Source organism: Channa argus, chromosome 16 (genome assembly GCF_033026475.1).
Source record: "Channa argus isolate prfri chromosome 16, Channa argus male v1.0, whole genome shotgun sequence".
Lineage (NCBI taxonomy): Eukaryota > Metazoa > Chordata > Actinopteri > Anabantiformes > Channidae > Channa > Channa argus.
In genome coordinates, this window is record NC_090212.1 from 16,799,249 (window position 1) to 16,822,274 (window position 23,026).

At 39.3% G+C, this 23,026-nt stretch overlaps 1 protein-coding gene across 5 annotated transcripts in view; it reads left to right on the plus strand.

The window, feature by feature from the left end:
• The window catches only part of slc25a21 (solute carrier family 25 member 21), an 83,591-nt gene that overhangs the window by 42,645 nt on the left and 17,920 nt on the right, over positions 1 to 23,026 (plus strand). For 3 of the 5 annotated variants that reach the window (XM_067478954.1, XM_067478956.1, XM_067478952.1), the window contains 2 exons: positions 10,338 to 10,386; positions 21,370 to 21,453. In XM_067478954.1, the coding sequence (XP_067335055.1) occupies positions 10,338 to 10,386; positions 21,370 to 21,453 (133 nt within the window). Of the gene's footprint in view, positions 1 to 7,940; positions 8,041 to 10,337; positions 10,387 to 19,283; positions 19,403 to 21,369; positions 21,454 to 23,026 lie in introns of those variants that run through there. The other 2 variants (XM_067478955.1, XM_067478953.1) reach the window with 2 other exon arrangements.

The following is a 23,026-nucleotide window of genomic DNA, read 5'->3' on the forward strand; positions in this document are numbered from 1 at the left end:
CCTGTAGGCATGAGTGGAGGTTGGATGAAGTGGTGCAGAGAGATGTGCTTACTCCCTTTGCAGACAGGCAAACAGAGTAAAATAACACTGCACTGTTGTCAGGTGCACACATTTCATGCCAGTCATTTCCAATTTAGCGAATATCACGATGAGCTTGTATAGACACTTGGATGATAATAATATAAAACTTGCCTGCAAAGCTTAATGAAAAAAATCACTAACAAGTCAAACACTTCAGATGTTTAAAGAAGGATTTAGGACCTAATCAGACAGAATGCATTTTAGTGGCCTAGGGCTGTATTCTCTGTGCAGTTTTTAACTGGATCCCTCCAGTTAAAAAAAAGTTCAACTGAGAGTCATTAGTCCTCCTCCAACCCCCCAAAATGTCCAATCAGATGAACTGATAGAGGATCAAATCAAACTCATCCAAATGTTATGACTTTAATTTATTTTGGTTTCTGGTTAAACGTTTGTGAAGGTGGGTTGGTGGAGGACTCGATGTATGACCTCAATATATCTAGAAATGTAGCTATAGCTCTTTGGCTGCCTTTCTGATAGTGATGTTACGTAGAAAATCATTCGTTTTCATAGTTCCTAACATGTGCATGTCCTGAGCATTTCTTGTATTTGTGAGCAAATCAACTAGAAACCCACAATGTAAATCTAAAAAGATATTTGACGAGTAAGTGATTGATTTTTAAATACACTTTAAAAGAGCTGGATACAAGAGTTAAGCTGCACAACACTCTGCAGCTGCCACTGTCTGATTCTTTCGAGTGCCACCATTTTCTCTAGGAGACAAATCTGGGCTGCAGGCTGGCCAGTTAAGCACATGCACTCTAACTACAAAGTCGCACACTTGTAGCATACGAAGAATGAAGTCTGCCATTATCCTAATGAAATATCCACTGCATTCCCAGGAAAATGCATTGCCAAGTTGTCTGCGTGTGTCTCTCCCAAATCCCAATCCCAGTGCTTCAATGTGATGGTAAATACACACATGCAGGCCACCCATGCCACGAACACTTGCGCACCCCCAGACTATAATAGATTTTGGCTTGTGCACATCTTGATGATTACAGTTTGACTTTTTTTTTTTCGTGTTCGGCACAGAGAACCCACCCTCTTTTTTTTTTTTTTTTTTTTTTTCTATATCAAGCCGAAATGTGGACTCGTCTAACCACACACCCCATTTTAGCTGTCTTTTGATTCATCTGACAGGAGCTCAGGCTCACAGAATTAGAAATGATGTATGGCTTCATAATAGTTTTGGGTTGCGTTTCTGGCTGCGTCAGTAACTGATAAGTGGCAATGGGTTTCCAAAGTATTCCCAAGCCTATGCATGTGGCTGTATCCCTTACAGTAGCATGTTGTTCTTTGAATTGTTTGATTTAGAAATGATTCTTGAAATGACTATTTTCTCACATGCAAAGTGGTGAGACACAACCAATCTCTACTTGCAAAGACTCTACAAACACACACATCTGTTCACACTACAATTGGGGAAATGTACAATGGGCTCCTGACACCGAAGTTGGGAAGCAACTGGCTTCCCAACTGACATTAGTGCACAGTGTTATCTTATAACCTTTGTTACTGAGTTATACATCTTATTTAGATGGTGACAGGTGTCCTGTAGGAGTTAAAGACAATTTGTTTAAAAGTGATCCTCATGAAAGGAGTCTCACTGAGATGACATGGAGCTCTTCCTCTCAAACATCAGTTAGACCAGGTTTTGCATCCATTTTGTCTTCTTTTCTTCTTCTCTTGTCACATGCTTCCGCTCTTCTGTTGCAGCTATTTGCATTAGATGGTTGTGAAAAAATACACATATATAATATCGCAGGTGTCAAGAAAACCGTGACAGTGTAGCTTGTCTTCAGCCTTTTACAGTCACAATCTTTTTTTTCTGGACTGTGGTCCAGTTACTAGCACATACACTCCTTTACACTTTCATTAAGATCACAGAGTTCATCTCAGGTTTGACAGAAAGGGACTTACCCAAGCTGTCCCTGCTTATAGCCACAGGGGAAAATGTGCCATGACGCAATGTTTTCGGATGATGAATCTAAACTGGAGTCAGCATGCTCAACATAAATATCAATACATCATTTACACAGGGGTATACTGTATTAGTACTGTACGTATGTATAAGCGCAGTATTTTTTCAGTATGTGAACTGGTTAGACATCAAACTAAAAAGCATGTTTGGGTTTTGAGGCTTTTGGCAAGCTGTTAAGCTAATCAGGTAAAATTATTAGGTGAAGTTAATACATTAAAGTGCAGTCAAGGACATTCATTTTGACTTATATATATATATATATAAGTCAAAATATATTATATTTAAATTAGTTGCTAAAGATATATATTTTTAATATACAAAACATTAGGTGGCACAATTCACACACTATTGTATTTAACTATATATTATATAAAAAGTACTTTCCACATACGGTATGGAGACATGCCTGCTTAGTCGATAACAGATAAAACAGCGGTATTAGTTTGCTTGCACCTATCGTGAGAAAAATCCTTTGCTGTCATTGAAATGACCTGGCTTATTTTTTTAAGCACCCTTTGAACTCTTTTGGTTGCAGAATTAGAGAGTTTACATGTGTGGTTCTCAGGAAGCATGATTAGTGATACCTTATATGGGTTTTATAGCGCTCTCTTTCTGTTTCTCAGGTTTATATGCAAATTCATCCATAGTTATTTACGTAACATTAGTGTTTGGTTGAGATGTGGTTTATTTAATGCTCCACTATCCTGCTAGTTCAGTTATTTAATTTTTTCCACTAAGTTGCTGTAAATTCATCGATCCACCTCTGACAGAAGAGCAGTGTTGGATGAGGAGCATAAATCAGTTACAGTAATGTTTGCCTCCTTCCACATTTGTGCCATTCCTTAACTTACTTAATTGCCGTTAACATGAATTATAAGCTTTTCTTTTGTCACAGCCTCCTTCACCTCATGAAGGAATTATTTGTTGACAGATTCCATGTGTCCAAAATATCTTTATCTTTATTTCAATTTTAATATAACTAGTTTGGCATTGTTACTCTGGCTGATGCCTATAAAAACAGGTTTGGCTCGTAGGTAGTATTTTAATGCCACCGTGTGCCTCACATGGTAGTTACTATAGTTTATGGGGCTGACCCAAGCAAGCAGGCTCAATATTATTTGGATACCTTCACTATATGTTTTATTTATTTCATTTAGTTTCAGTTCTTCAGCTGAAAGTGTTTGCTCACAAATGTAGTGTAAATGTTGTCCATCATAGTTTGTTATACTATGAAACCTACTAACACAAAAAACACTCCTCAAAAAAGTAGCTGCCTAAGTTCTACGACATTTCTCGGAGACAACAAAGCAACTAACAAGTGGGGTACAAAGAAAGCAAAAATATCGAAGTCAAGGAGAGAACACTTGAGCAAAGTGCTAAGAGAAGAAATCTTTTTGTTTCATAAGAATGTGAAGCTGCCGAGCATGCAGAGTTTGGTAGCTTGTTCTTCCCAATGGGCCCACTGAGCTGAAGAGTTTTCGTGCTTTGTGGTGATGGGACCACCAGACTAAACCTAGATGCACATGTTTTTATTTGTCACAGTATTTCAAGTTATTATAATGCTATTTGTCACAGCGTTGAGTTTTCTTTCACCTTAACTTTTGTTTGGTCATTAAAATAACCTGAAATTAATCAGTTTTTAAATCAGACTGCCCGGCTCAGTCACTGATGGATATCACATTGGCTTTGTTACAGCAGATGACAAATTGTGAGGGAGCAGCAGCTCATAGGGCTTGTTTAGCATTCCAGAGTCGACGTGTTTTGAAAAGTATTAATGGAGGACATGGAGGCATGAGATATCACCTGCAGGTTCAGTCAGGAGCTCTTGTCAAAACCAGAGCAGGCCTGTGAAGTGAAGCTCTGTCATTATGACACTGATCTGCCTCCTCTAACGCCACAAAACCACAGGTCGAGCTATGATTTCTTGCTATGGCACTCAGTGAACCAATAAATATATGGTGTAGTAGCAGTTTTGTAAGTGAATTTGCAATGTCTGTTAATTTATAAAACATTGTTTAATTATCTCTGAGCTTGCTGCTGTTTTCATGTAGTAGGTTTTGTTAAGAAATCTAAGCTTGCTGTTCTTACTACTTTCTATTGGCAAACATTGCACGTTATAAATGAACGTTCTTCATTTTTTTATGAGGATCATTAAGAAGGTATTATGAACATATTCGTGAGAATAGGTAGTAAGCATTTATCAGGTAATGTAAGTGTGTGAAATAAGCAGTCAGTATGTCTCTTGTGTTTTAGTAAATTTAACTGAGGGAGCCTTACTTCCTGTGGCAGTGACCTTCCCTCTGTGGTTACTGGGAATTACAGTCATTCAGTGTGTGTCTTGGCATGATGGATGACACCTGCACCAATTGAGCAATCGCTCACTGGTGCTGTTGTTTTTTTTTTTTTTTTTTTTTTTTTCTTTCTTCTTACTTTTGCGTGGGAGCAAACTGTGTGCATTCCTGAGCCAAAACCAACTCAGATAATTATCTCATTTGCATGACGTATGATGTGCACTATTTGGACGATAAGTCATCATATGACCTGGCATGCCTTACCAGTACAGCAGTGGTAGTACAAGTACTACTTGTTGGGTGCGCCAATGAGACCTGCTGCATCTTTAAAACAATATCACCTCAGCTAAATATGGGTAATGCAGCACTTTTTTAACACCCAGTCTTGTTCATTCTGGAATATATTCTTCTTATCTACGAGCCTGAACCAAAACCAGCTTCTGTGGTTGTACTGTAAAAACACTACACATTATGTGAGCTCTGTGCAACTATTAAAGCCTGGTGTTTAATCAAAGCTGTAACCACTAAACCTTGTCACAATATGAAATTCAAGTAATATCTCACTGTATCATTGCAGCTCCTTTGTTTCCACAGTACAATTAGCCTTTACACTACGTCTTGGCAACATATGGATTTGTGGCAAATAACAGTCTCATAATATGCTGCATATGTAAGAGTGACTCTTAACGGCCAGGCTCCAGACACTCCTTTGCCATTAGTTCTTGTGCCTGATGGAGTGTGTGTGTCTGCAAGGCAGTGGTTGACAAGCCCTGTCAGTACCATTGTGATTCAGAAACAAAAGAACTTTCAAATAATGGAACCTCCCAATATGTCACTCACTGATGCGTAGCAAAGCCATAAATGTCAGCCAGGTGGCAGGTCACCCTATTACCAACAACCCCCCCCCCACACACACACACACACACACACACACACACACACACACACACACACACAAGTGGAAGAGGTGTGTTCCTATAGAAAACGTTGCTGCCAGATTAAAGCTGCAAGCAACTTAACAGGAGGAACTCTGTAGCATCATCTAGCGCTGCATGGTGCACGGTAAGAGCAAAGTGTGAAATGCTCCCAACAGTCTGTAGGTTCACTGCTGCAGTGTGCTGTGATTATACAGTAGTACATGCTGACAGCTGGAGTACAATAGGATGATGCACTGGAGTGAAGTGAAGTGAAAAGCTGCATCTCAACTGGTGTGGAAAATCTAGTGTGTATTTTGGAAATGATGTGTTTTAAGAACTTGGCACAAGACATTTCTATGATGTGTCACCAATATAATTGATTTATACTCAGGTTTGCTTAGCAGGATTAATGTGACTGTAAACTATCATGGCTAGAAAACAAAGCAATGTTGTTTCCTAAAACATAAACAATGAATTGCCCAACTAAGAACAGTCTTAATAATAATTCAGTTCAGTGACTAGTTGCATCTGTCTTGTGATATATAAATACAGTGTCCTCTGCTAATTGTGTTTGTAATTTGATTGACAAGGCACAGACCTGCATTGTTTCCTGTGACTAAGTTTTTCTAAACAGGAAAACCTTTCACTGTTCCTCATTTCACCTTGACGCAGAAAATACTCAACAGGAATGCTGGGAAATGATGGGAATGGCCAGCTAATGTATTCCATCACCAAAAATGTTAGTCATTATCATAGAAAGTATACCCAATCATACTGTTTTTTTTGTTTTGTGTTTTTTTAATCTGGACTATGTTGTCTCTTATAATAAACTGCCCACTTACCATAAACAGATATAGAACATAGCAAGTTGTACAACGGTCAATTTAGGTTTATAGTGAATTTTTTTTTTTCAACCCCTACAGCCTGTCATCTCGTCTTCTATCAGCTGTTCTTAAGGTGTCTCATCTGGGAGGGCATAGACAAATACTAAAATAAACACATCCTTCTTTTGTCATCCCCTAATTCCTCTGCAACTGCAATATTGGATGTAGAAAGCAACATTCATTGCTAAATAACATTAACGTCATATATAAGGAGGCTGGTTTATTGTGTGCTTGGATATAAAACTAGTCACAGCCCAAGACACAAATACCCACACTTATACACATACAACAAACCACTATCTTAATGAGAGTGTTGCAGGTCTAATTAGAAAAAAACCTTACTAAGCTTGTCCACAATTACATGAATCTACATAGCCCACCTACCATTAATGCCATCGTTGCTGTTATCTCTGCTGTAATCTTATCAATAATGTCCCAGAGGGTCACTGTTTTCTCTTTGTGTTGTGAAAATGTTGAAGTTCGTGAGGAAGAAGTCCATCCAAATCATGTGCAGAAGTAAGTATGTTTAAAAAGAAGTACAGTAGATGTCGCTACTCTTATCTATGTTTTCGTAAGCTGAAAGTATATCGTAGGTTTTAGAGTTTGTGTAAGCTGACGTTTATGAGGAGGCCTAAAATCAAAATTAAATAACTAATAATTACAAACTCAGATGTGCACATACCATAGACTTTATATAATTACGGACTATGCGTCCCCCACCTCCTGCGCCAATGCAAAATTGAAGCCAGTGCATTGCAGTTTCAGGGGGTGCTATGTTGCTTTTTGCCAGTATTTTGTGCAGACATGTCAAGGTGGCATGGCATCCCTCTGCTATTTGCAGGTACAAAACACTTTCCATTTCTGTCATTGTTTGGTAATAATGGAAATAAATGGCATGAATGTCACAATGACAATCTGATTAAATACAACACAGATGTTTCAGATCTACAACTACTTTTTCTGCTCCTAATTGCAGTCCCACCTTTATGTATGTACAAGTATATTTTAGGTTATTTTCCGCACTCCATCCCATTTCATACCATTTTCAGGCTACAATGATGATACACATATTTTCCTCATTTTTAGCTTAGATAGTAATAAACAAAGAAGTAAATGTAAAAAACTGATGACAAACCTGTTTGCCATCTTCACATTAGTAGTAGTATGGTGTGTTTACCATTTTTGTGGTTGTAGATTTGTTGCATCGTTCTTGCATTGACATCTGTTGTCCACTCAGTAGCTGAAGGCGATGCTTGTGCTGTGATTAAAGATGGAGGAAAAAGTGATGAATGTTTCTAAACATAACATGGTCATATTGACACGAAACCGAAAACATCTGTGGGGCAAAACACCAGCCTTTAGACTTAGTTATCATAATGCTGCCGCTGTGTCATATTGTAGGCAGTTGGTCTTTAGAAAAGTTATTTTGCCTGGAAGTCAGAATCCGAACAGATCAGGAGACATAAGACTGAAAACCATTGCTTTCCTGCTGCCTTTTTTTTGCCAGTAGGTTAGATCCCTGCTTGAAACAAAACATGATCTATACATGGATGTGTATCACACACAAGCATTGTGGAGGACTCAGAGGAATTACGGTGATTTGGAGAATTGTTGAAGTTGTAATTCTTGGTTTTGGTCTTTGTTTGCTTTCCTACTAAGTGTATGTGTTGAATAGGTGAATGGTTGTGTAGAAGTTCTATCTCTCTTTTTTTTTTTTCCCCAGGCTCTACTCTTCGACAACTAGATCACCTGTTAGAGCACGTTTGGTCACTTCCCAGCATTGTTTGCACAGGCTGATTGAGCGGGCCGGTTTGGTTTCATCACGTAATCTGATTACCTGGTGAAAGATTAGATGCCACTCATCTTGACTGTTGGCCCCACTAATGGCAAGGCCTGAAAATTATGCATGCAATGCAGTCTTGTGTTTACGTTTTCAGTGCAAAATCATTAATAATCATAGTCCGGATAACTGAGCCGTGACATATGGAATTTTGTTTGACTCTTGCTTTTAGTAGCGTGGTTCAGTAGTTCTTAGCTCTCCCATTCATACATTAAGATGCAACTGTAGACAAAGTAATTTTTTCTGTGGTATTTCACTTGATAATTACTTCCCTGGAAAAACCCCAGAAGACACACACTTTTATAGACAATATGTTTAATTGAGCAAATTAGAAAGCCCATATTGCACAGCAGCTGTGTACACACACAGTGGAATCTGCAGGGAAAGCCCTCAGAGCACCAGTAAAGAGATGCAGTGAGAATTATGAGTGTTTAAAAAACCAAACTGAGTCAGAAGGCCTCTTAGCCAAAGCAGTGGCGTTTCAACACAGATGCACATATTTAGCATGCATGTGAAACCTCAGAGTCCCACACTGATGATCCAGCTGCATTGATTCTCCAGCTGTTGGCACATTGATGATGCACTGGGTTTGTGTGGATGATATGGTTGTCAGCTCCCTTCCTCTAAAATGTTTGGAAATAGGGCTACTTCCCATCCATCATTTATCTTCTGCTTATCTGGAGTCAGGTCGCAATGGCAGCGGGTTCAACAAGGTAGACCAGATGTCCCTCTTCGCAGCAAAATGGGTCTACCCTGGAGCTCCAGATTCTTCAGTTAGTTGGATGCACCAGAAGAGTTCCAATGGAAGGCACACAGGAGGATTTCTTTTAAGATGCCCTAGCCTCAACTTGCTTATTTTGCTGTGGTAGAGATGGTGCTCCACTTAGAACTCCATCTGGTTATCCAAACCCTCTCACAGGCTAAACCCTGTCAGGGGTACAGGGGTACATCTCTTATCTTTGCACAGCAGGGAGGGTGTTGCAATCTTTGGTCATCTTAAAGCTCTTATATCTGCTCTAAAGATCAAGGAATAGGAACAGACCTCTGTTAAGAATGAATGAGGGACAAAAGGGACATGAGGGACATAAAGGGGACAAACCTTCAATCTTGAAATTGGCTTGAAACCTGCCATTGTTGGAATGCCATTGTTGTTGCTCACAACATTGCTAAAGTTTTAAATTTATGATTAAAAGAAAAAAAACTTGCATAAAAAACTGCATATAAATAGAGACTCTATTAGCCACCTGTGCCTTCTTTGGCACAGAGACTAGCTAAAAAATGAAAATAAATATAGAAGTATTTGGCAGTTTGATCATAAGATTCTTCTGCAAGGCTGTCGAAGCCCTTTGGTAGCAACGAGAAACAAATTTGCATAGAAATTTTAAACTCCTTTTTAAAATGAAAGGAAAACTACATTAAAGAAACATTCAGTCACTAATGCCCTAGTTAGCAGTCACACATCTTTTTTATCAGATTATTTTGAGGTGAACTGTCACACTTGACATAAAACTTTACACTGTACAAATCAAAATATTTTGACCAGTGATGCTTGAAGCAAATAGCTCACTGAAGACAGCGACAGCATTGTGTGTCAAGATCTGGTTTTTACAGTCGCAATAACAAGTTACTGAACCCTTAGCATTACCTGCATTTAATGTAAAGCTGTAAGTAGAGAAGAATCCAAAATGCCCTCTGATGTTTAATCTGCAGCTACTGGAAGCGCTTGTTCAAATTTACCACTATAGTTTGGCTAGTTAAATAAAATAAAATAAAAATAATAAAGAGTTCCCATTCTTTTTGCACCAGATCAAACTGTGAATGTGTAATGGCTGTGCGACACAAAAGATCAGTTATTTTTGTATTGTCATGTTTGTTTATACGTGTAAAACACACTGTGAGCTGATGATGCTTCATCCCTTCAGTAGGGTTTGAGAGACACGTTGAATCAATGTGCAGATACAACACCTTGCTAATAATAATGTTATTGTTGTTTTTTATTTAGTTTGTCACTCGTCTGTACATTGGGGGGGATTGTGCCATATCCTGCAGTAATTAAAGTATGTTCCCCGCAGTATTTGTCTCACGTAATTTTAAAATAGAGGGTGATGGTTACCTAGCTGCCCACTTAAGTCCCACTTGAGGTCCATCCAGGAAACATCTATTTTGTGTCAGAGACTGCTCTTTTGTAATCTGCATGTTTTTATTTATTCATACAGAGCAATGTTAGATGTGTAGCACAAAAAAGTAGAAACTGATGGAAAAAATCTCGTAGAATCTTCATATTTTGGATTCACCTACATATCTATGGTTAGTCAACTTAATCTGGTTGTTTTTACTTTCTAGGTCTGGTAGAGATCTGTTTGATGCATCCCCTTGATGTGGTGAAAACGAGGTAAGCCACACATTGACCTTGACAACTCATACATTAACTTGTTTATGTGGAACTTTACCTAAAGCATAAACTACTTATAAAGAAGCCATTTTTATTCCACATCTGCCTTGAATCCTGTCAGTGGGTATTTGGTTCGGTGTAGTGACGTTCCGAACATACCAGGCCTTTTTTTTTTTTTTCCCCAGCTCAGGGGCCTGGCCCAGCTCTGAACTTATTCTCCACCCAAATGGGCAATAATGCCAAGAGCCTTTTAATGTTTTGTGGAAAATGAAATACATCCTTTGCCTATTCATTCCCCACACAATGTTAACGATGAATGTTTTATGTTTCAAACGATTCAGATTTTGTACCTTATTATTACCATATTTAAAAAAAATAAATAAAAAGGGTTACACTTTTTTCCTCTACTTTTTTTTGCCTTGCTGCTATAATCTCCTGCTTGTGCATTATGCAAGTGTCGCAGAGGACTGAAGCTGTATAGTGATCAGGAGGCTCACACCACAGTGTCTCAGCCAGCCATAAACAGGTCGTGGGCTACTACTAAAGCTTTATAGGTTTTCACAGGCCCAGCCAAGACCTCTGGCTTTGTTCTGATCCCCCTGCCCCATTCACTACTTGTCAGTAAATTGTACTGCTTTTTCTGTCATTTATGGCAGCAGTTTCTTGGTAAATAAATTGCCCAGTGTGCCTTTTTAAAAAAAAGTTAGATGGTTGCACTTTGAAGGCAGTGCCACCACCAGAACACAGAGAAGGAAGCACAACGATAAAAGGCAAAGGTGCACAGTGTTGTATTAGTTGATATTTGATACTTTGAAGGCACATGGTGTGATTTATGGTCACGTGTTGGAGCTTTGAGGGTTTATTACAGGTATGTTTTGAGCTCTGCCATGTCCATCCTCATACGGGGTCAGGGTTAAAAGTGCACTCACTATTTTCTTTGTAATGCTTTTCCTTTAAAAAGCGGTAAAACCTGCTCTAAAACTGGACAGGTTTATCTGTTTGTTTTCTGTTTGCGTCGCCATGTGTTTATGTTGATAGGCTGCTTCTTTTTTTTTTTTTTTTTTTTTTTTTTTTTTGCTGAGAATGGGTTCCGTGTAAATTGATTCCTTTTGGTCTTGGCTCACAGTCTCCTCTGGGTCTTTCTAACAAATGCAGAACAGAAAGATCTTTCTGTTTATTTTAATTGGGGAGCTTTAGATAATGTCAAGAGTGTTTAAACAACAGGAAGTTGCTGCTTACTCTGAATGACAAACACACACATACAGTACATGTATAGATATACATTTATGCTGTACGTGAATGTTCTCACACTTAACATCCGCACATGATTTCATAAACTAAGCATACATACCAGCTAATTGGGACACTGAGGGAGCTGAAATCTATTAGCAGGGACCTTGGAGCCAAGAGTCAGACACAGACACACCTCCACTGGCGATCTCTCTCTCTCTCTCTCTTACTCTCCCTCCCTCTTTCTTTCTCTTTCTCTCTCTTTCAGGCATGGCTCTTATTAAGCAACGGCTCCTGCTTTAATGTCCACCAGGCCAAATTGAATGGCAACTGGAGCAAATTTACTTTTTTCCACCAACTCAGAATCAAAGGATTTTTTTCTTTCTTTCCCCTTTTTCCTTTTTTTTGGAAGGTAAACTTGACAAAATGTGTACCTGCCTGGGAGCTTGTGTTTACCTATTTTCCAAATGAGGGTTTATCTTACTCCCTTGTCTCTGAGGGGGAGGGGGATTTGCACATTTAGATTTAGTTTCGGGCGTTGGTGTAGAAACACTCCACCAGTGGCCAAATGCTGCCGTTATGAATCAAAAGAATGTCAAGACCACTTGGCAGCTTTTTCCATTAAACAAATACCGATGCATCTGCCAAGATAACTGCTTTGACAGATAAATGAATAGCTGGGTTCCAGGGACTTGGAAAAAATAGTGACACATAACTTTCAGCGTGATGGAAAACACAAAATGTGGTCTACTTGTGAGATATTTTTAAAGCAGACTAGGAAAGCATGTCCATTAGGAAAGCAGACACTATGACAGAATGGTTCATTTGACATCAATGAATTTAACATTATTGGTTTACAATTAACGATTTACTGATGTGGTCATCACTTTAATGTTGCAGCTGATGATTGAATGATGGATTTTAGTTTACCTGACCTAAACAGTTTTCATTATCGTGTCTAATATCTAAATTTTATAATTAAATTTAAAGTACTTTATGTACTGCTGGGAAGCTTGGGAATTTTCCACCACATTTGTTACCTTTTTATTAAACTGAAAAGCATCAAGCAAATGTAGTTATCAAATAAATGTAGAGTAAATGTATGATATATGTCGGTTTAACAGGACTTAAAAGTGAAAGTTTTGTGAAATGATTCACAATGTGTCTTTTTTTTGTTTGTTCTTGCACTTTCACCTCAACCCACTGTGCTCCCTGACCAGCCTAGCCATGACCCCTGTTACTTACCTTTGCTAACAAGTACTTATTTTACATCTAAGGGACTCCTGCAGGGGCTTACGTTCCATCTGTTTAACTCACTTCTTTCATCCTTGTAAAAGAGCTGAATGTGTGTATTATTTATATTGAAATAAGCTCATTGACACATTACATATCGGTGTAGAAGAAATTGGAGGGGAAGCAGCTAGTCACTCACTCTAGTAATAATTCTAATTCTTAAAGCAAAAAGACCAAATATTAAGTGATTCAGTTTTTCATTTGTGATGATTTGAAAGAAATCAGGAATCTTAATTTATTTTACAATATCATCAGTTCTGCGACAAAGTGGTAGGGGTTCAGTGTCTTGGCCATTACAATGATGCAGTACAAATTCCTGTTAATTACACCTAGTTATATATTGAGCTTTACTCATATTTAACTTTTGACCTTTTATTTAGAAGACAGTACCAGTAGTAAGGGACTTTTCAGTTTCAGCGCTCACAAAAAATATTCCCATTACAAAGGTCAAAAGCCCAAGAAAGGTTTTTCAAATAGACTTTGTCCCACCAACACTCCAAAATCCTAATATATACATATATGCGTTTTAAAATTAAATTATTTTGAAATCGGACCATACATAACTTTTATTTAAAATTGATAAATGTTTAGCTCACCTTTGCAACCTAAACACCTATCTTATGACTTCATATGACTTCTAAAATGCTCACCTTGCCAGGGTGGTGGTCGTATTAGTAGTAGTAGGAGTAGTAGTAGGAGTAGTAACAGCCATGCTACTTGAGTACCACCTGGTACATAGAGACATCATAACATACTGTATGTACAGGTACAACTTAAAGTTCAGTTTCTTGGAGCACACACACACAGTGGGGTACAGATCAGCCTTAGCACAACACAATCGGGGCATTGTTTGGGGATTAAATCATAGATGGACACTACAACTTCACATCTGTACATATTCAGTTTCTTGTGTCCATAGTGCATTTCATAGATGTCCGTCAACAAATACAGACATTTTCTTTTCATTGTGACAAAGTATGGATGATGATAATCAGCCCAAATGTAAATGTAGCATGCTTCACACAAAGTAAGCAGTTAATTGCCCCTGACAAGAGCAGGAATGTGGGGGTGAAGATAAAGGTTACAGTGTGGGGTGGCAGGGCGGACGTCAGTTTGCCAGAGAGAGACAGTGGGACCAGAGTCGCAGCTTTTCATTAACCTGGAAACCACCTAGTTACATGGTTCATGGGCTGGTCTCAGCTCACTTGGAGGTAACAAAGGGTGTCGGGTCGGCGCTTTCGGCAGGGGGCTGTATGCTCAGGGCACCCCATCTGACTCTGATCAGGTTGTCCGTCTCATTAGAGAGTTGCACAGAGCCCGCATCCCCCTTCATGTTGAGCTCTTGTTACACGGAGCCCCACCCTTATGCACATGCCTGTGCAAACATACTCATGCTCATCTGAAAGAAACTTCCCATCACCCCATTTACTTCCGCTCAGAGTCAAACCACACCTTCCTCGTATTTGTGTCTGGCTGAACGACCTCTCCTGCCATTGAGAACTTCCTGCAGTTTACACATGGTGCACATGTTCTAATATGTTTGCCATAACAAGCCCCAAAAAATGTATTTTAACATTTAAGTTGGCCACACCTCTGTTCAGCCACTGCTCCTTACTATTTCTGTCTTTCTTACTCTCCCATTGTGATTACCCTGTTATCTTTTTCCTTTCACATAACCATTGTTCGTCCAGCTGTTTGGCTAAACTGTTTCTGTTGTTTTTACATTCTAGCCTCTGTGGTTTTAGTTTTTCAGCAGCCACCTCAGTTCTCCTTTTGTGGAATCAACCACTACTTTTTGTTTAATATAAACCTAATTATATATCAACATCATGTGGAATGCATTGTTTAAACTTCCATCATTACTTCTGAATCTGTAGTTTGCTAAGCGATTATGTAATGTTTTGTTTTAAATCCCTGTTGTGCATGTGTTTTAGAAGATTTGTATTGAATTATGCAATTGCAAATTGTGTTGTATGACATGGCTGTAAGAGTAATTGCAGACCACTAAGCCTGCCAGTAACTTCTTTCAAGCCTGATTACAAAAATCTGGTACTGGCCGATGCTCACAGCAGTATTTATGGCAACACTACTTCTATTTGGTCACAGCACGCAAGAAAGTGTGCCCAACTTGGGGGGGCTTAACAGCGACCTTTGATGAGGACTTTGACAGATGACATCTAGTCTATTTGAGGCAGTGTGTGACAGCCCAAAGGCTTCACTCCTCCCCTCTTTCTCACCTCCACCTCTGCTTGCCCCCAACATCTTGGTGAACCCCAGTGTGCTTATGAAAGAATCTCTGACACCTAAACCAGCAGGCAACAAAGCAGCAGCAGCCCTGATAGCTGGTCTTTACTCTGTAAAGAGGACAGGACAGTGTCCATTATGTCTGCTCAGAGAGGGAAAGAGACTTGATTAATAGTATAAGCCCACCAAGCACATGGTACATGCATAGAAGATCGAATCAAAAGGATTTGATTCACAAGCATGACCAAGTTGTGAGTCCAGTTCAAAAGGCAGCAAACAAGTTTTTTTCATGAGTACAGAAGAGCTGCATATTTGACAGGATTAAAAATTATGCCTTTGCAATCAATTCATATTCTTTTGGATGATGCCTCAGTCCGCTGTATGAATGTTCACCTCATGATTTATCTTTAGTGCCAACACGGTGTATTGTGTTTTGGGAAAAACAGAAAATCAGGGTGTGGTGTTCATTGGGGAGGTGGGTGGGAGAGTACATTAGGTATTCATGACGGGGAAAGATCATATCCTGTCACAGTCGAGATTTTTTTTTTTTTTTTTTTTTTTTTTTTTACATTAGAGTTCAGGAGAGAAAGGGCTGGATTTTGATAAGCTTTCGGTGATACAAATCATTTAAAATATGCCCAGGCCAGCACAATACTTTGGACTGGCTCGGAACATCTCTACATAGAGGTTTACATAAAGAGCAGATGTAGGTGTGTGTGTGTGTGTGTGTGTGTGTGTGTGTGTGTGTGTGTTGAAATAGAGCATCTGTAATCATTATCAGTGATGGAGTTCACATTCCAGTACACTAATTACAAAGCGGAGGTATTGTGTGCTTTGATTTCACTAGACTCTCACTGTGCTACAACCACAGTGCTGCCCCCCTGCTGTCCCATGTTTTTATTTTATTTTTTAAATCTATCCTATCGCTCCCATCACCCTTTTTCAAACTCCTTGCAAGTAACTGTTAGCCGTATGGAAAGGTAAACTGCAATATTTTCCGCCACCTTGGCACTTCTTCTTGAATAGTAGATGAGTGGATGCAGATGTTTCAGTTCTTTAGCTATGTCCAATGACACTTATTGGAACACCCTTGCTTTTCTATAGTGTGGGCTTGTGTTTTGACATAGTGCCAGAAGTGTAGACAGAATCTTGTTTGAGAAAACAAGGAGGCCCCTCTTGAAGTCAACAAATGCATCAACAGTCAGGTGTAAGGTTTGTGTTTAAACCATAGTCTGGTGAAAAATATTCAGATGTGACCATGAAGCCATTGCTCAGCTCATGATTTGCCTTCCCCTGCCTTCTAATTATTCTCGCTTTCAAAAATATATAGGCTGTCTAGTTGCTGGTGTGTATTTTGAAGAAGTCTTAAAAGGGGTTGCTCTGGGAAACCACCGAGCACAAATCTCAAGGACAAACATTCAGGTGATCTATCTGCAGACCATTACTGTTCAGATTTTTGAACGCCACAATCATGTGCAAGCCACAATTGTATATCTAACTGTTTAAGGTTAACATTATACATTACAAGCCTATTTAAATACTTGTGTTATTCCCTTCATACGCTGCATTTAAAAATAAGCTCAACTAACGGACCGGACCAGGTCGCCCCCTGGAAAAAGTGTCTAAACTGGCTTTAAGTCCTCATCCTATGTTCTTAGTCACTAATACCAGTTGAGGACCGGCTAGTGGTAATTGTCAGAAGAAGATGTATGTCAGCTAAATGTTAAAAGAAAAGATAAATGAAGGAAAGAAAGACAGAGAAAGATAAGAGCTTTTTTCCTAAATCTCTTTATTCGTGTATGCTTGTGCAGTGGTTTCTGTATCCTACAGTTAAGCTAATTGTGTAAAACATTATTTACTGTATATGATTCTGGTTCAAATAAACACCTAAACCCAATAACTCACCGATGTTTAAACAGAATTAAGAATATAACATAAAGCTGAAATGACCGATTTAGTGTCATTGCTTACAACAGCTTCTTGGCCCACGAGACAGGACTGAGACAGGAGCATGCAGGGTAGTAATAGTGACTCTCAGGTTTCTCTCTGGAGCCATGCGGGGCAGTTTTCTACTGTCCAGAGGGCACTCTGGTAGGGCCAGTGGTTATCTGCGGTCGAGAGAGTCTCAACAATTCTGCAGCATTTCCTCACTTCAAAGTGTGTGTTACTGTCAGTGGCCTGGGTCACTCTATCAGCAAGTAATCCTGACCTGGAGTAGCTTGTCTGGCCTGGTTCCTATTTTGCTGTTATGAATCTATGTCATTTGTGACTTTTGAAAGAAAAATTTCTAATCCTCTGTTCTCTTGACAAAGTAATACCTGTCCATGAACACACACAAATCTACTGCAAAATTTTGTTTTACAACTTTATGATGCCATAATTGAAATTATTGCTCTAACGTTAGCACCACAATTTCACTTAACAGCAATTGGCAGGGGTTAAGAGACCCCAGTTTAAACACCCGAGAAATTCCTTATGTTATGCAACCACTTACTGGAAAACATCTCATTTTTTCCACCTATCTGCTCCACATTAGCATTCATGGTTTTCTAAATTTGCTACAGTCCACTCAAACATATAGAATGATTTGTCACTCAACCAGAAGTTTGTAATGCTCATAACATCTGTGTCTCAGTGTTAGCCTGGCCCAGCCTAGCCTGTCCGTGCTGTTTTATGCAGCCTTTTTCCTGCCTGATCTCGGGTCACAGAGGTCGCCGTATATGAGCAGACATCTGGACCGGCAAACTGGTCCCAACATCACCATAGGGAATCTGAGTTTTATCGGTGTGAGCAAGAATCCAGAATGACAGAAGTATGTCGTAGTGCTTTTAACAGCCAGCGTTTTCTCTCTTATCCATACCAAAGCTTGCTCCTTACTCTCGGCTGTCCTAACTCCAGTAGGTTTGTAGTGCTGTTGAAATCCAATCTGGCCTGGCCCAGATCAAGCTCTGGCAGCCTGCAGTGTCACAAGCACCCAAGTTTTATCATTTCCTCTTTGTTAGCATCTTGCATCTTCTCCCCTCAACTCTGTTTTGTTATTCTTGTCCCTGAAGGTCTTTCTTTATTGGCCTGCTCCTGCCCTAATCAAACACTTTTCTTTCAACTGTTTCATCAAAGATATATCATCAATATTTGTTTTTCTTGTTTCTTTTCATTTTATTTTCCAGGGTGGAGGTGAAAATTATTTGGCAGATGCTTTTGTCCAAAGAGACAGAGTATGTGCAAACCACAGAGAAGCAAGAGCTAGATTCCCAAAATTGGGAGTATGCACAAAAGGACTAAAGGCATGTTCAGTCCTACAGTACAAGTGTTTAGACATCAACTGTCATTAACTTTTTTTTAACCTTATTTATTTGTCATAACATGTTTTACCCTGTGAGTGTCTGTTTTGACAACTCACCATTGTTGACAGCCATGTGTCCATAGGGGACCCTTTTATTTTTGTTTACACAGTTTTATCCTGAACGACAATTGGCTGCATTTGCCATGTTGGAGCATTTAGTTTGGAAAGGTTAACCTCATGTACCAATGCAATGGACTTTTACCATCTTTATGATCCTGCTCATTAAAAGTAACTGTCTGGTTGTAAAACATAGATTTCCCCTTTATGCTGCCTTCTGGATTGTCTTATGCACTTGAGATCTAACTTATGAAGTTTCTCAACTTTCATCCCAACCATCTTGTATTTTTAATTCCTTCTCTTTGCTTAATCGTATATTTTTGTTTCCTTATTTTGTCAAAGCACTTGGCAATTCAAGAGGAAAGTCATAAATAGAACGAGGCTCTCGTTGTAGCAACCAGTCCAAATACACAGCAACACACATTAGTTATGACACCTATATTTAAAGAAAATTGCACATTTTGATCTATTACAGTATAATGAAGAATGAATGTAGAGTAGGTCCTTACTTCTCTATTATGGGTATTAATTTATGTCTGAATAGCTATAAATATGATTTTAAATCAGCCCTATTAGACCTTGAATTCTGAGGTGAGCATGGTGCCACCTCATTTAATACAGCACATTTTAAGAGTTCTCCTAAAAAGCTTGGCCTACTCCTTAGTAGCCCAGCAAGCCTTTTGCCTTTTCATCACCCCAGTACTTGCCCTACTCCTTCCCATAGACATTTTTAACACCATTGTTAATGAGCCTCACGTCAGCATCTTGTCTTCTTTTAGGTGACAGCCCATTTTGTTGTTACCCGGTTCGAGCCCATTACCATGGGGGTCTAGGAGTGGACACAGTCATGTAAGGCCCTCTAACACCATGCTCTTGTCCATAAAAATGAAAAGAATGGTAGTTGAGCAAGCTACACCCCGTTCATTTAGCATTTAGCTTTTTTATAACTACTTTGTAGACGCCTTGAATTTGTACTTTTATTGGGAGTGAAGGTCAGATGGGCAAGAACATTAGGATTATGTACCTTCTGAGAGCTTGTCTTGCTCACAGAATCACTAACTCGCCCTTGCTTTCACCTGTGCAGCACTGGGACTGTAAAGCACAAATCTGGGGAGAATGGGGTGTGGGTACAGATGAAGAGGAGGGGGAGTCTTGGTCACCTTTGAGTATACTCTGTCTCTAATAGCTTTTACTTATGATTGAAGGGAATACGCTAAGCCGTGTATTTTGTTTTTCTTTTTTCCCCACGATTTTCCTGGGTCTCCTGTCTGCTGACAGAGCCATGGAGGCTAATTACTATGATCGTTGCAACATAAACTAGAACTTTTTGTTTGTACAAATTCTTTACAACAGGACTTAGCATGGACTGTATGAGGCTTATTTTGTGCTGCTGGTTGCTGTGAAAAACTAAATTTGTACTGTAGCTTCCTGGCCAGGGGCCTGACAGTTCCCTTCAGGTCTTTTCTATTATCTCCCACTCCCTGGCTCTTGCTGTTTGGTTCCTGGTTTTTATGGTTAGGTAGGAGAGGCGTGTGAGGAAATGAGATGACCCCAGGGTCACAAGTGGAGTCAGAGGGCTGGAACTGGACCACAGCCATGCCAACCCCACTATCAGGGCCAGTTTGGGTCAGGACAGACAGAGCAAAGGAAATAGGGTGAGACTGAGGACAAGGTCCCTTCCATCCTTGACCCAAGTGTCATATGACTTTAATTAAGCCTGATTTGAATTTGTTTACAAGCCCCAGTAGTCTTAAATCTTCCAAGTCTTTGCTTTCCTCTGCATCCCTTATCCCAGCAACCCCTCATACCTTAAGTCTTTCTTTTCTTCTTCTCTTTAATATGGTGTCAGACATCTATTTATTATGGTGTTTTAACTGGTTTTCAGGAATGGGTTACAAGCTATTTGGGAATCCACCAAATAGGATTTGAGGGACACCCCTCTAAGATGTTAATCTGTTAGCAATATGAAAGGCCACTCACCCCACTAGAGTCCCTCTCCGCTGAAACCCAGGAGCTCTTTATGGCCCCATCAGGCACCAGCATCAACGACTTACTGCTGACCTTGTGACCTTGCAGTTGAAGCCATATGAAGAGGGAATCTTTCTCTTGTCCCGTTTCCAAGCACTCAACTTCTGCCTTTGTTTTACCTCGATCCTTAATCTTTTCGGTTTGTAAAGAAATTGTATTCCTTGAGTTATTTCTTAATCAGTGGTTAATTGTTATTTTAGTCAATTAAATTATTGGCTCTAAACTTGATCTCTACTCACCACTGTTTATATTTTATTTTCACCCTCAACTGGTTTCTCATGTGAAGGATTAACACAGTACCAGTGTGTTAGCTATACAAAAAGTCTTTTGACTGGATCTGTCATATTAAAAATGTACATGTAACTCAGGAGCTCTCACAATTGGCTCACAAGCATTGTAGCAGCTGAAAAGCTTGCTGCAAAGGGCCTGGTCTTGGGGAATTGGGTGACTAATTGGATCGGTTGGGTTAAATAAATATTTGAGTTCTCCCCTTCACTGGGGGAACTGGTGGCAGGAGCCTCTCATCTTAGCAGAGACGGGGGGAAAAGGTGTATGATAGAGGGGAGGAAGGAAAATAAGGAAGGAAATTAGCTTGGTTATGATAAGAAACAAATTTGTTCTACACATAACTGGCACAGTGTTATTTACAAGACAATCTTTAATTGTTTTGTCTTTAAACATTTGGAGGTCAAATGAAAAAAGACTGAAGTAACAACACTAGTAAAACTAGATTGAACGGTAAAGGTTATGTATCTACACTGAGTCTAATAAGAACTTTTTCATTGCAGGTTCCAGATCCAGAGAGGAACCAGTGACCCCACCAGCTACAAGAGCCTGGGTGATTGCTTCCGAACCATCTTCCGCAATGAGGGGTAGAGTATCCAAAGCATTTATTACCAGCTACAGGACAAAATGAAGTTCATATTTCATGGGCATATAGTTTCTTCAGAGCATCAAATTATGTTATTCCATTTTAGGCTGAGTACTGAAAGTGCATTAATTAAAGTTAGTGTAAAGCAGAAATAACTGAGTTTTTAGAATTCACACAGCCAAGTTTCAGTGATCAAAAAAAGCTGCCAAGTTTCAAAGTTATGTTTCAAAATCATTAAATTATACTGGATGCAGTACTTTGCACGAGTGAACGTCAAGTGAAGCATTAAAACGTTACTCACATCTTCATAACAAGGTTTTGGCCACATCAATACAATGCACACAATGACACTTTCTCCTGAAGTTATTATCCAGTGTTCTTGCTGTAATCTCTGCTTTCTAAAAACTTCTACAGTGTTCAGTTCTATGCCCTGCTGTTATTCCAGATATACCTGAACTTCTTTTGAAATATCGACTTGGGCTTGCCTTGTCTTTTAAGCCTTGACACTAATGTCTCATGGGAAATGATGTACTTTTAAAGTCAACTGTATAACTAAATATTGGATAAACCATGAAAAAAGTTTGTTTTTCCCACGATACTTGATCTTAACACACCACATAAGAAAAAAATCACACTGGCTATATATAAATAAGGGATAAACCATTCAACCTTCTAACTTCACAATGCAGTGATCCTCATATGTATTTATAGATTTGGTCTTGTGCGCTACACAATAAAACAATGCCACTTGAATCTGTTCATTATGTAGCCAAAACTTTAAATGCTTTTTTGTTTTTAAATAAGCAGCTCAGAAAAAGGTATTGTTACAGTGACCATACATAAATAGGAAAAATATAATATGATCATTTATTTAATTGTAAATTAACTGGTATAGCGGTGGGATTTAGTCTAGTGTCTAGTAGCTTGAAAGGTGAAGATGTTACAGGTTATTTGACAGTGTATCTTGTCTATAGTCTACAGAAATATCCTTCATCATGCCAGTAAAACTACATAATCATTCACATCACCTCACATAAGATAAAACCTAAATACAAACAAATATAATACATTTGCATCTAAATAAAGCCAGTCACCATGCCACGCTTCGTTCTTCTCTGCCTGCCTTGTGACAGGTCTTTGAAACAGTGCAGGCATAAGAGAAAGTGGTTGCCACTCGCTCTGTTTACGGCGAGTCGACAGCTTTACAGCGGATATAAAGTTGATCTGCAGCGAGGTGTGAGCAAGTGCACTGTCAGAGGCCTAGACTAGTGACAGTTGGAAATCCTCAGCAAGCTGCAGCTTAACAAACAACGCTATCCTGCTACAGTAGCAGTGCGTGCTTAACCAACTCTACACCCCCGCACAAACACTTAGAGTATGAAATTTAATACCTTTGTACTTGCATGCTTTTTGGGTGTGACCTTTGTGAGTAGGTCCATATGAATATCAAGAGAAGCCTCTGACACAATATAATAGTTGTCAAATTACACAGCATTCACGCAATGAACAAGTATATAGGCTCACACAACACAGTAATGGTATGCATCAGAAGTCCCCGGAGCCAGAAGATCCAC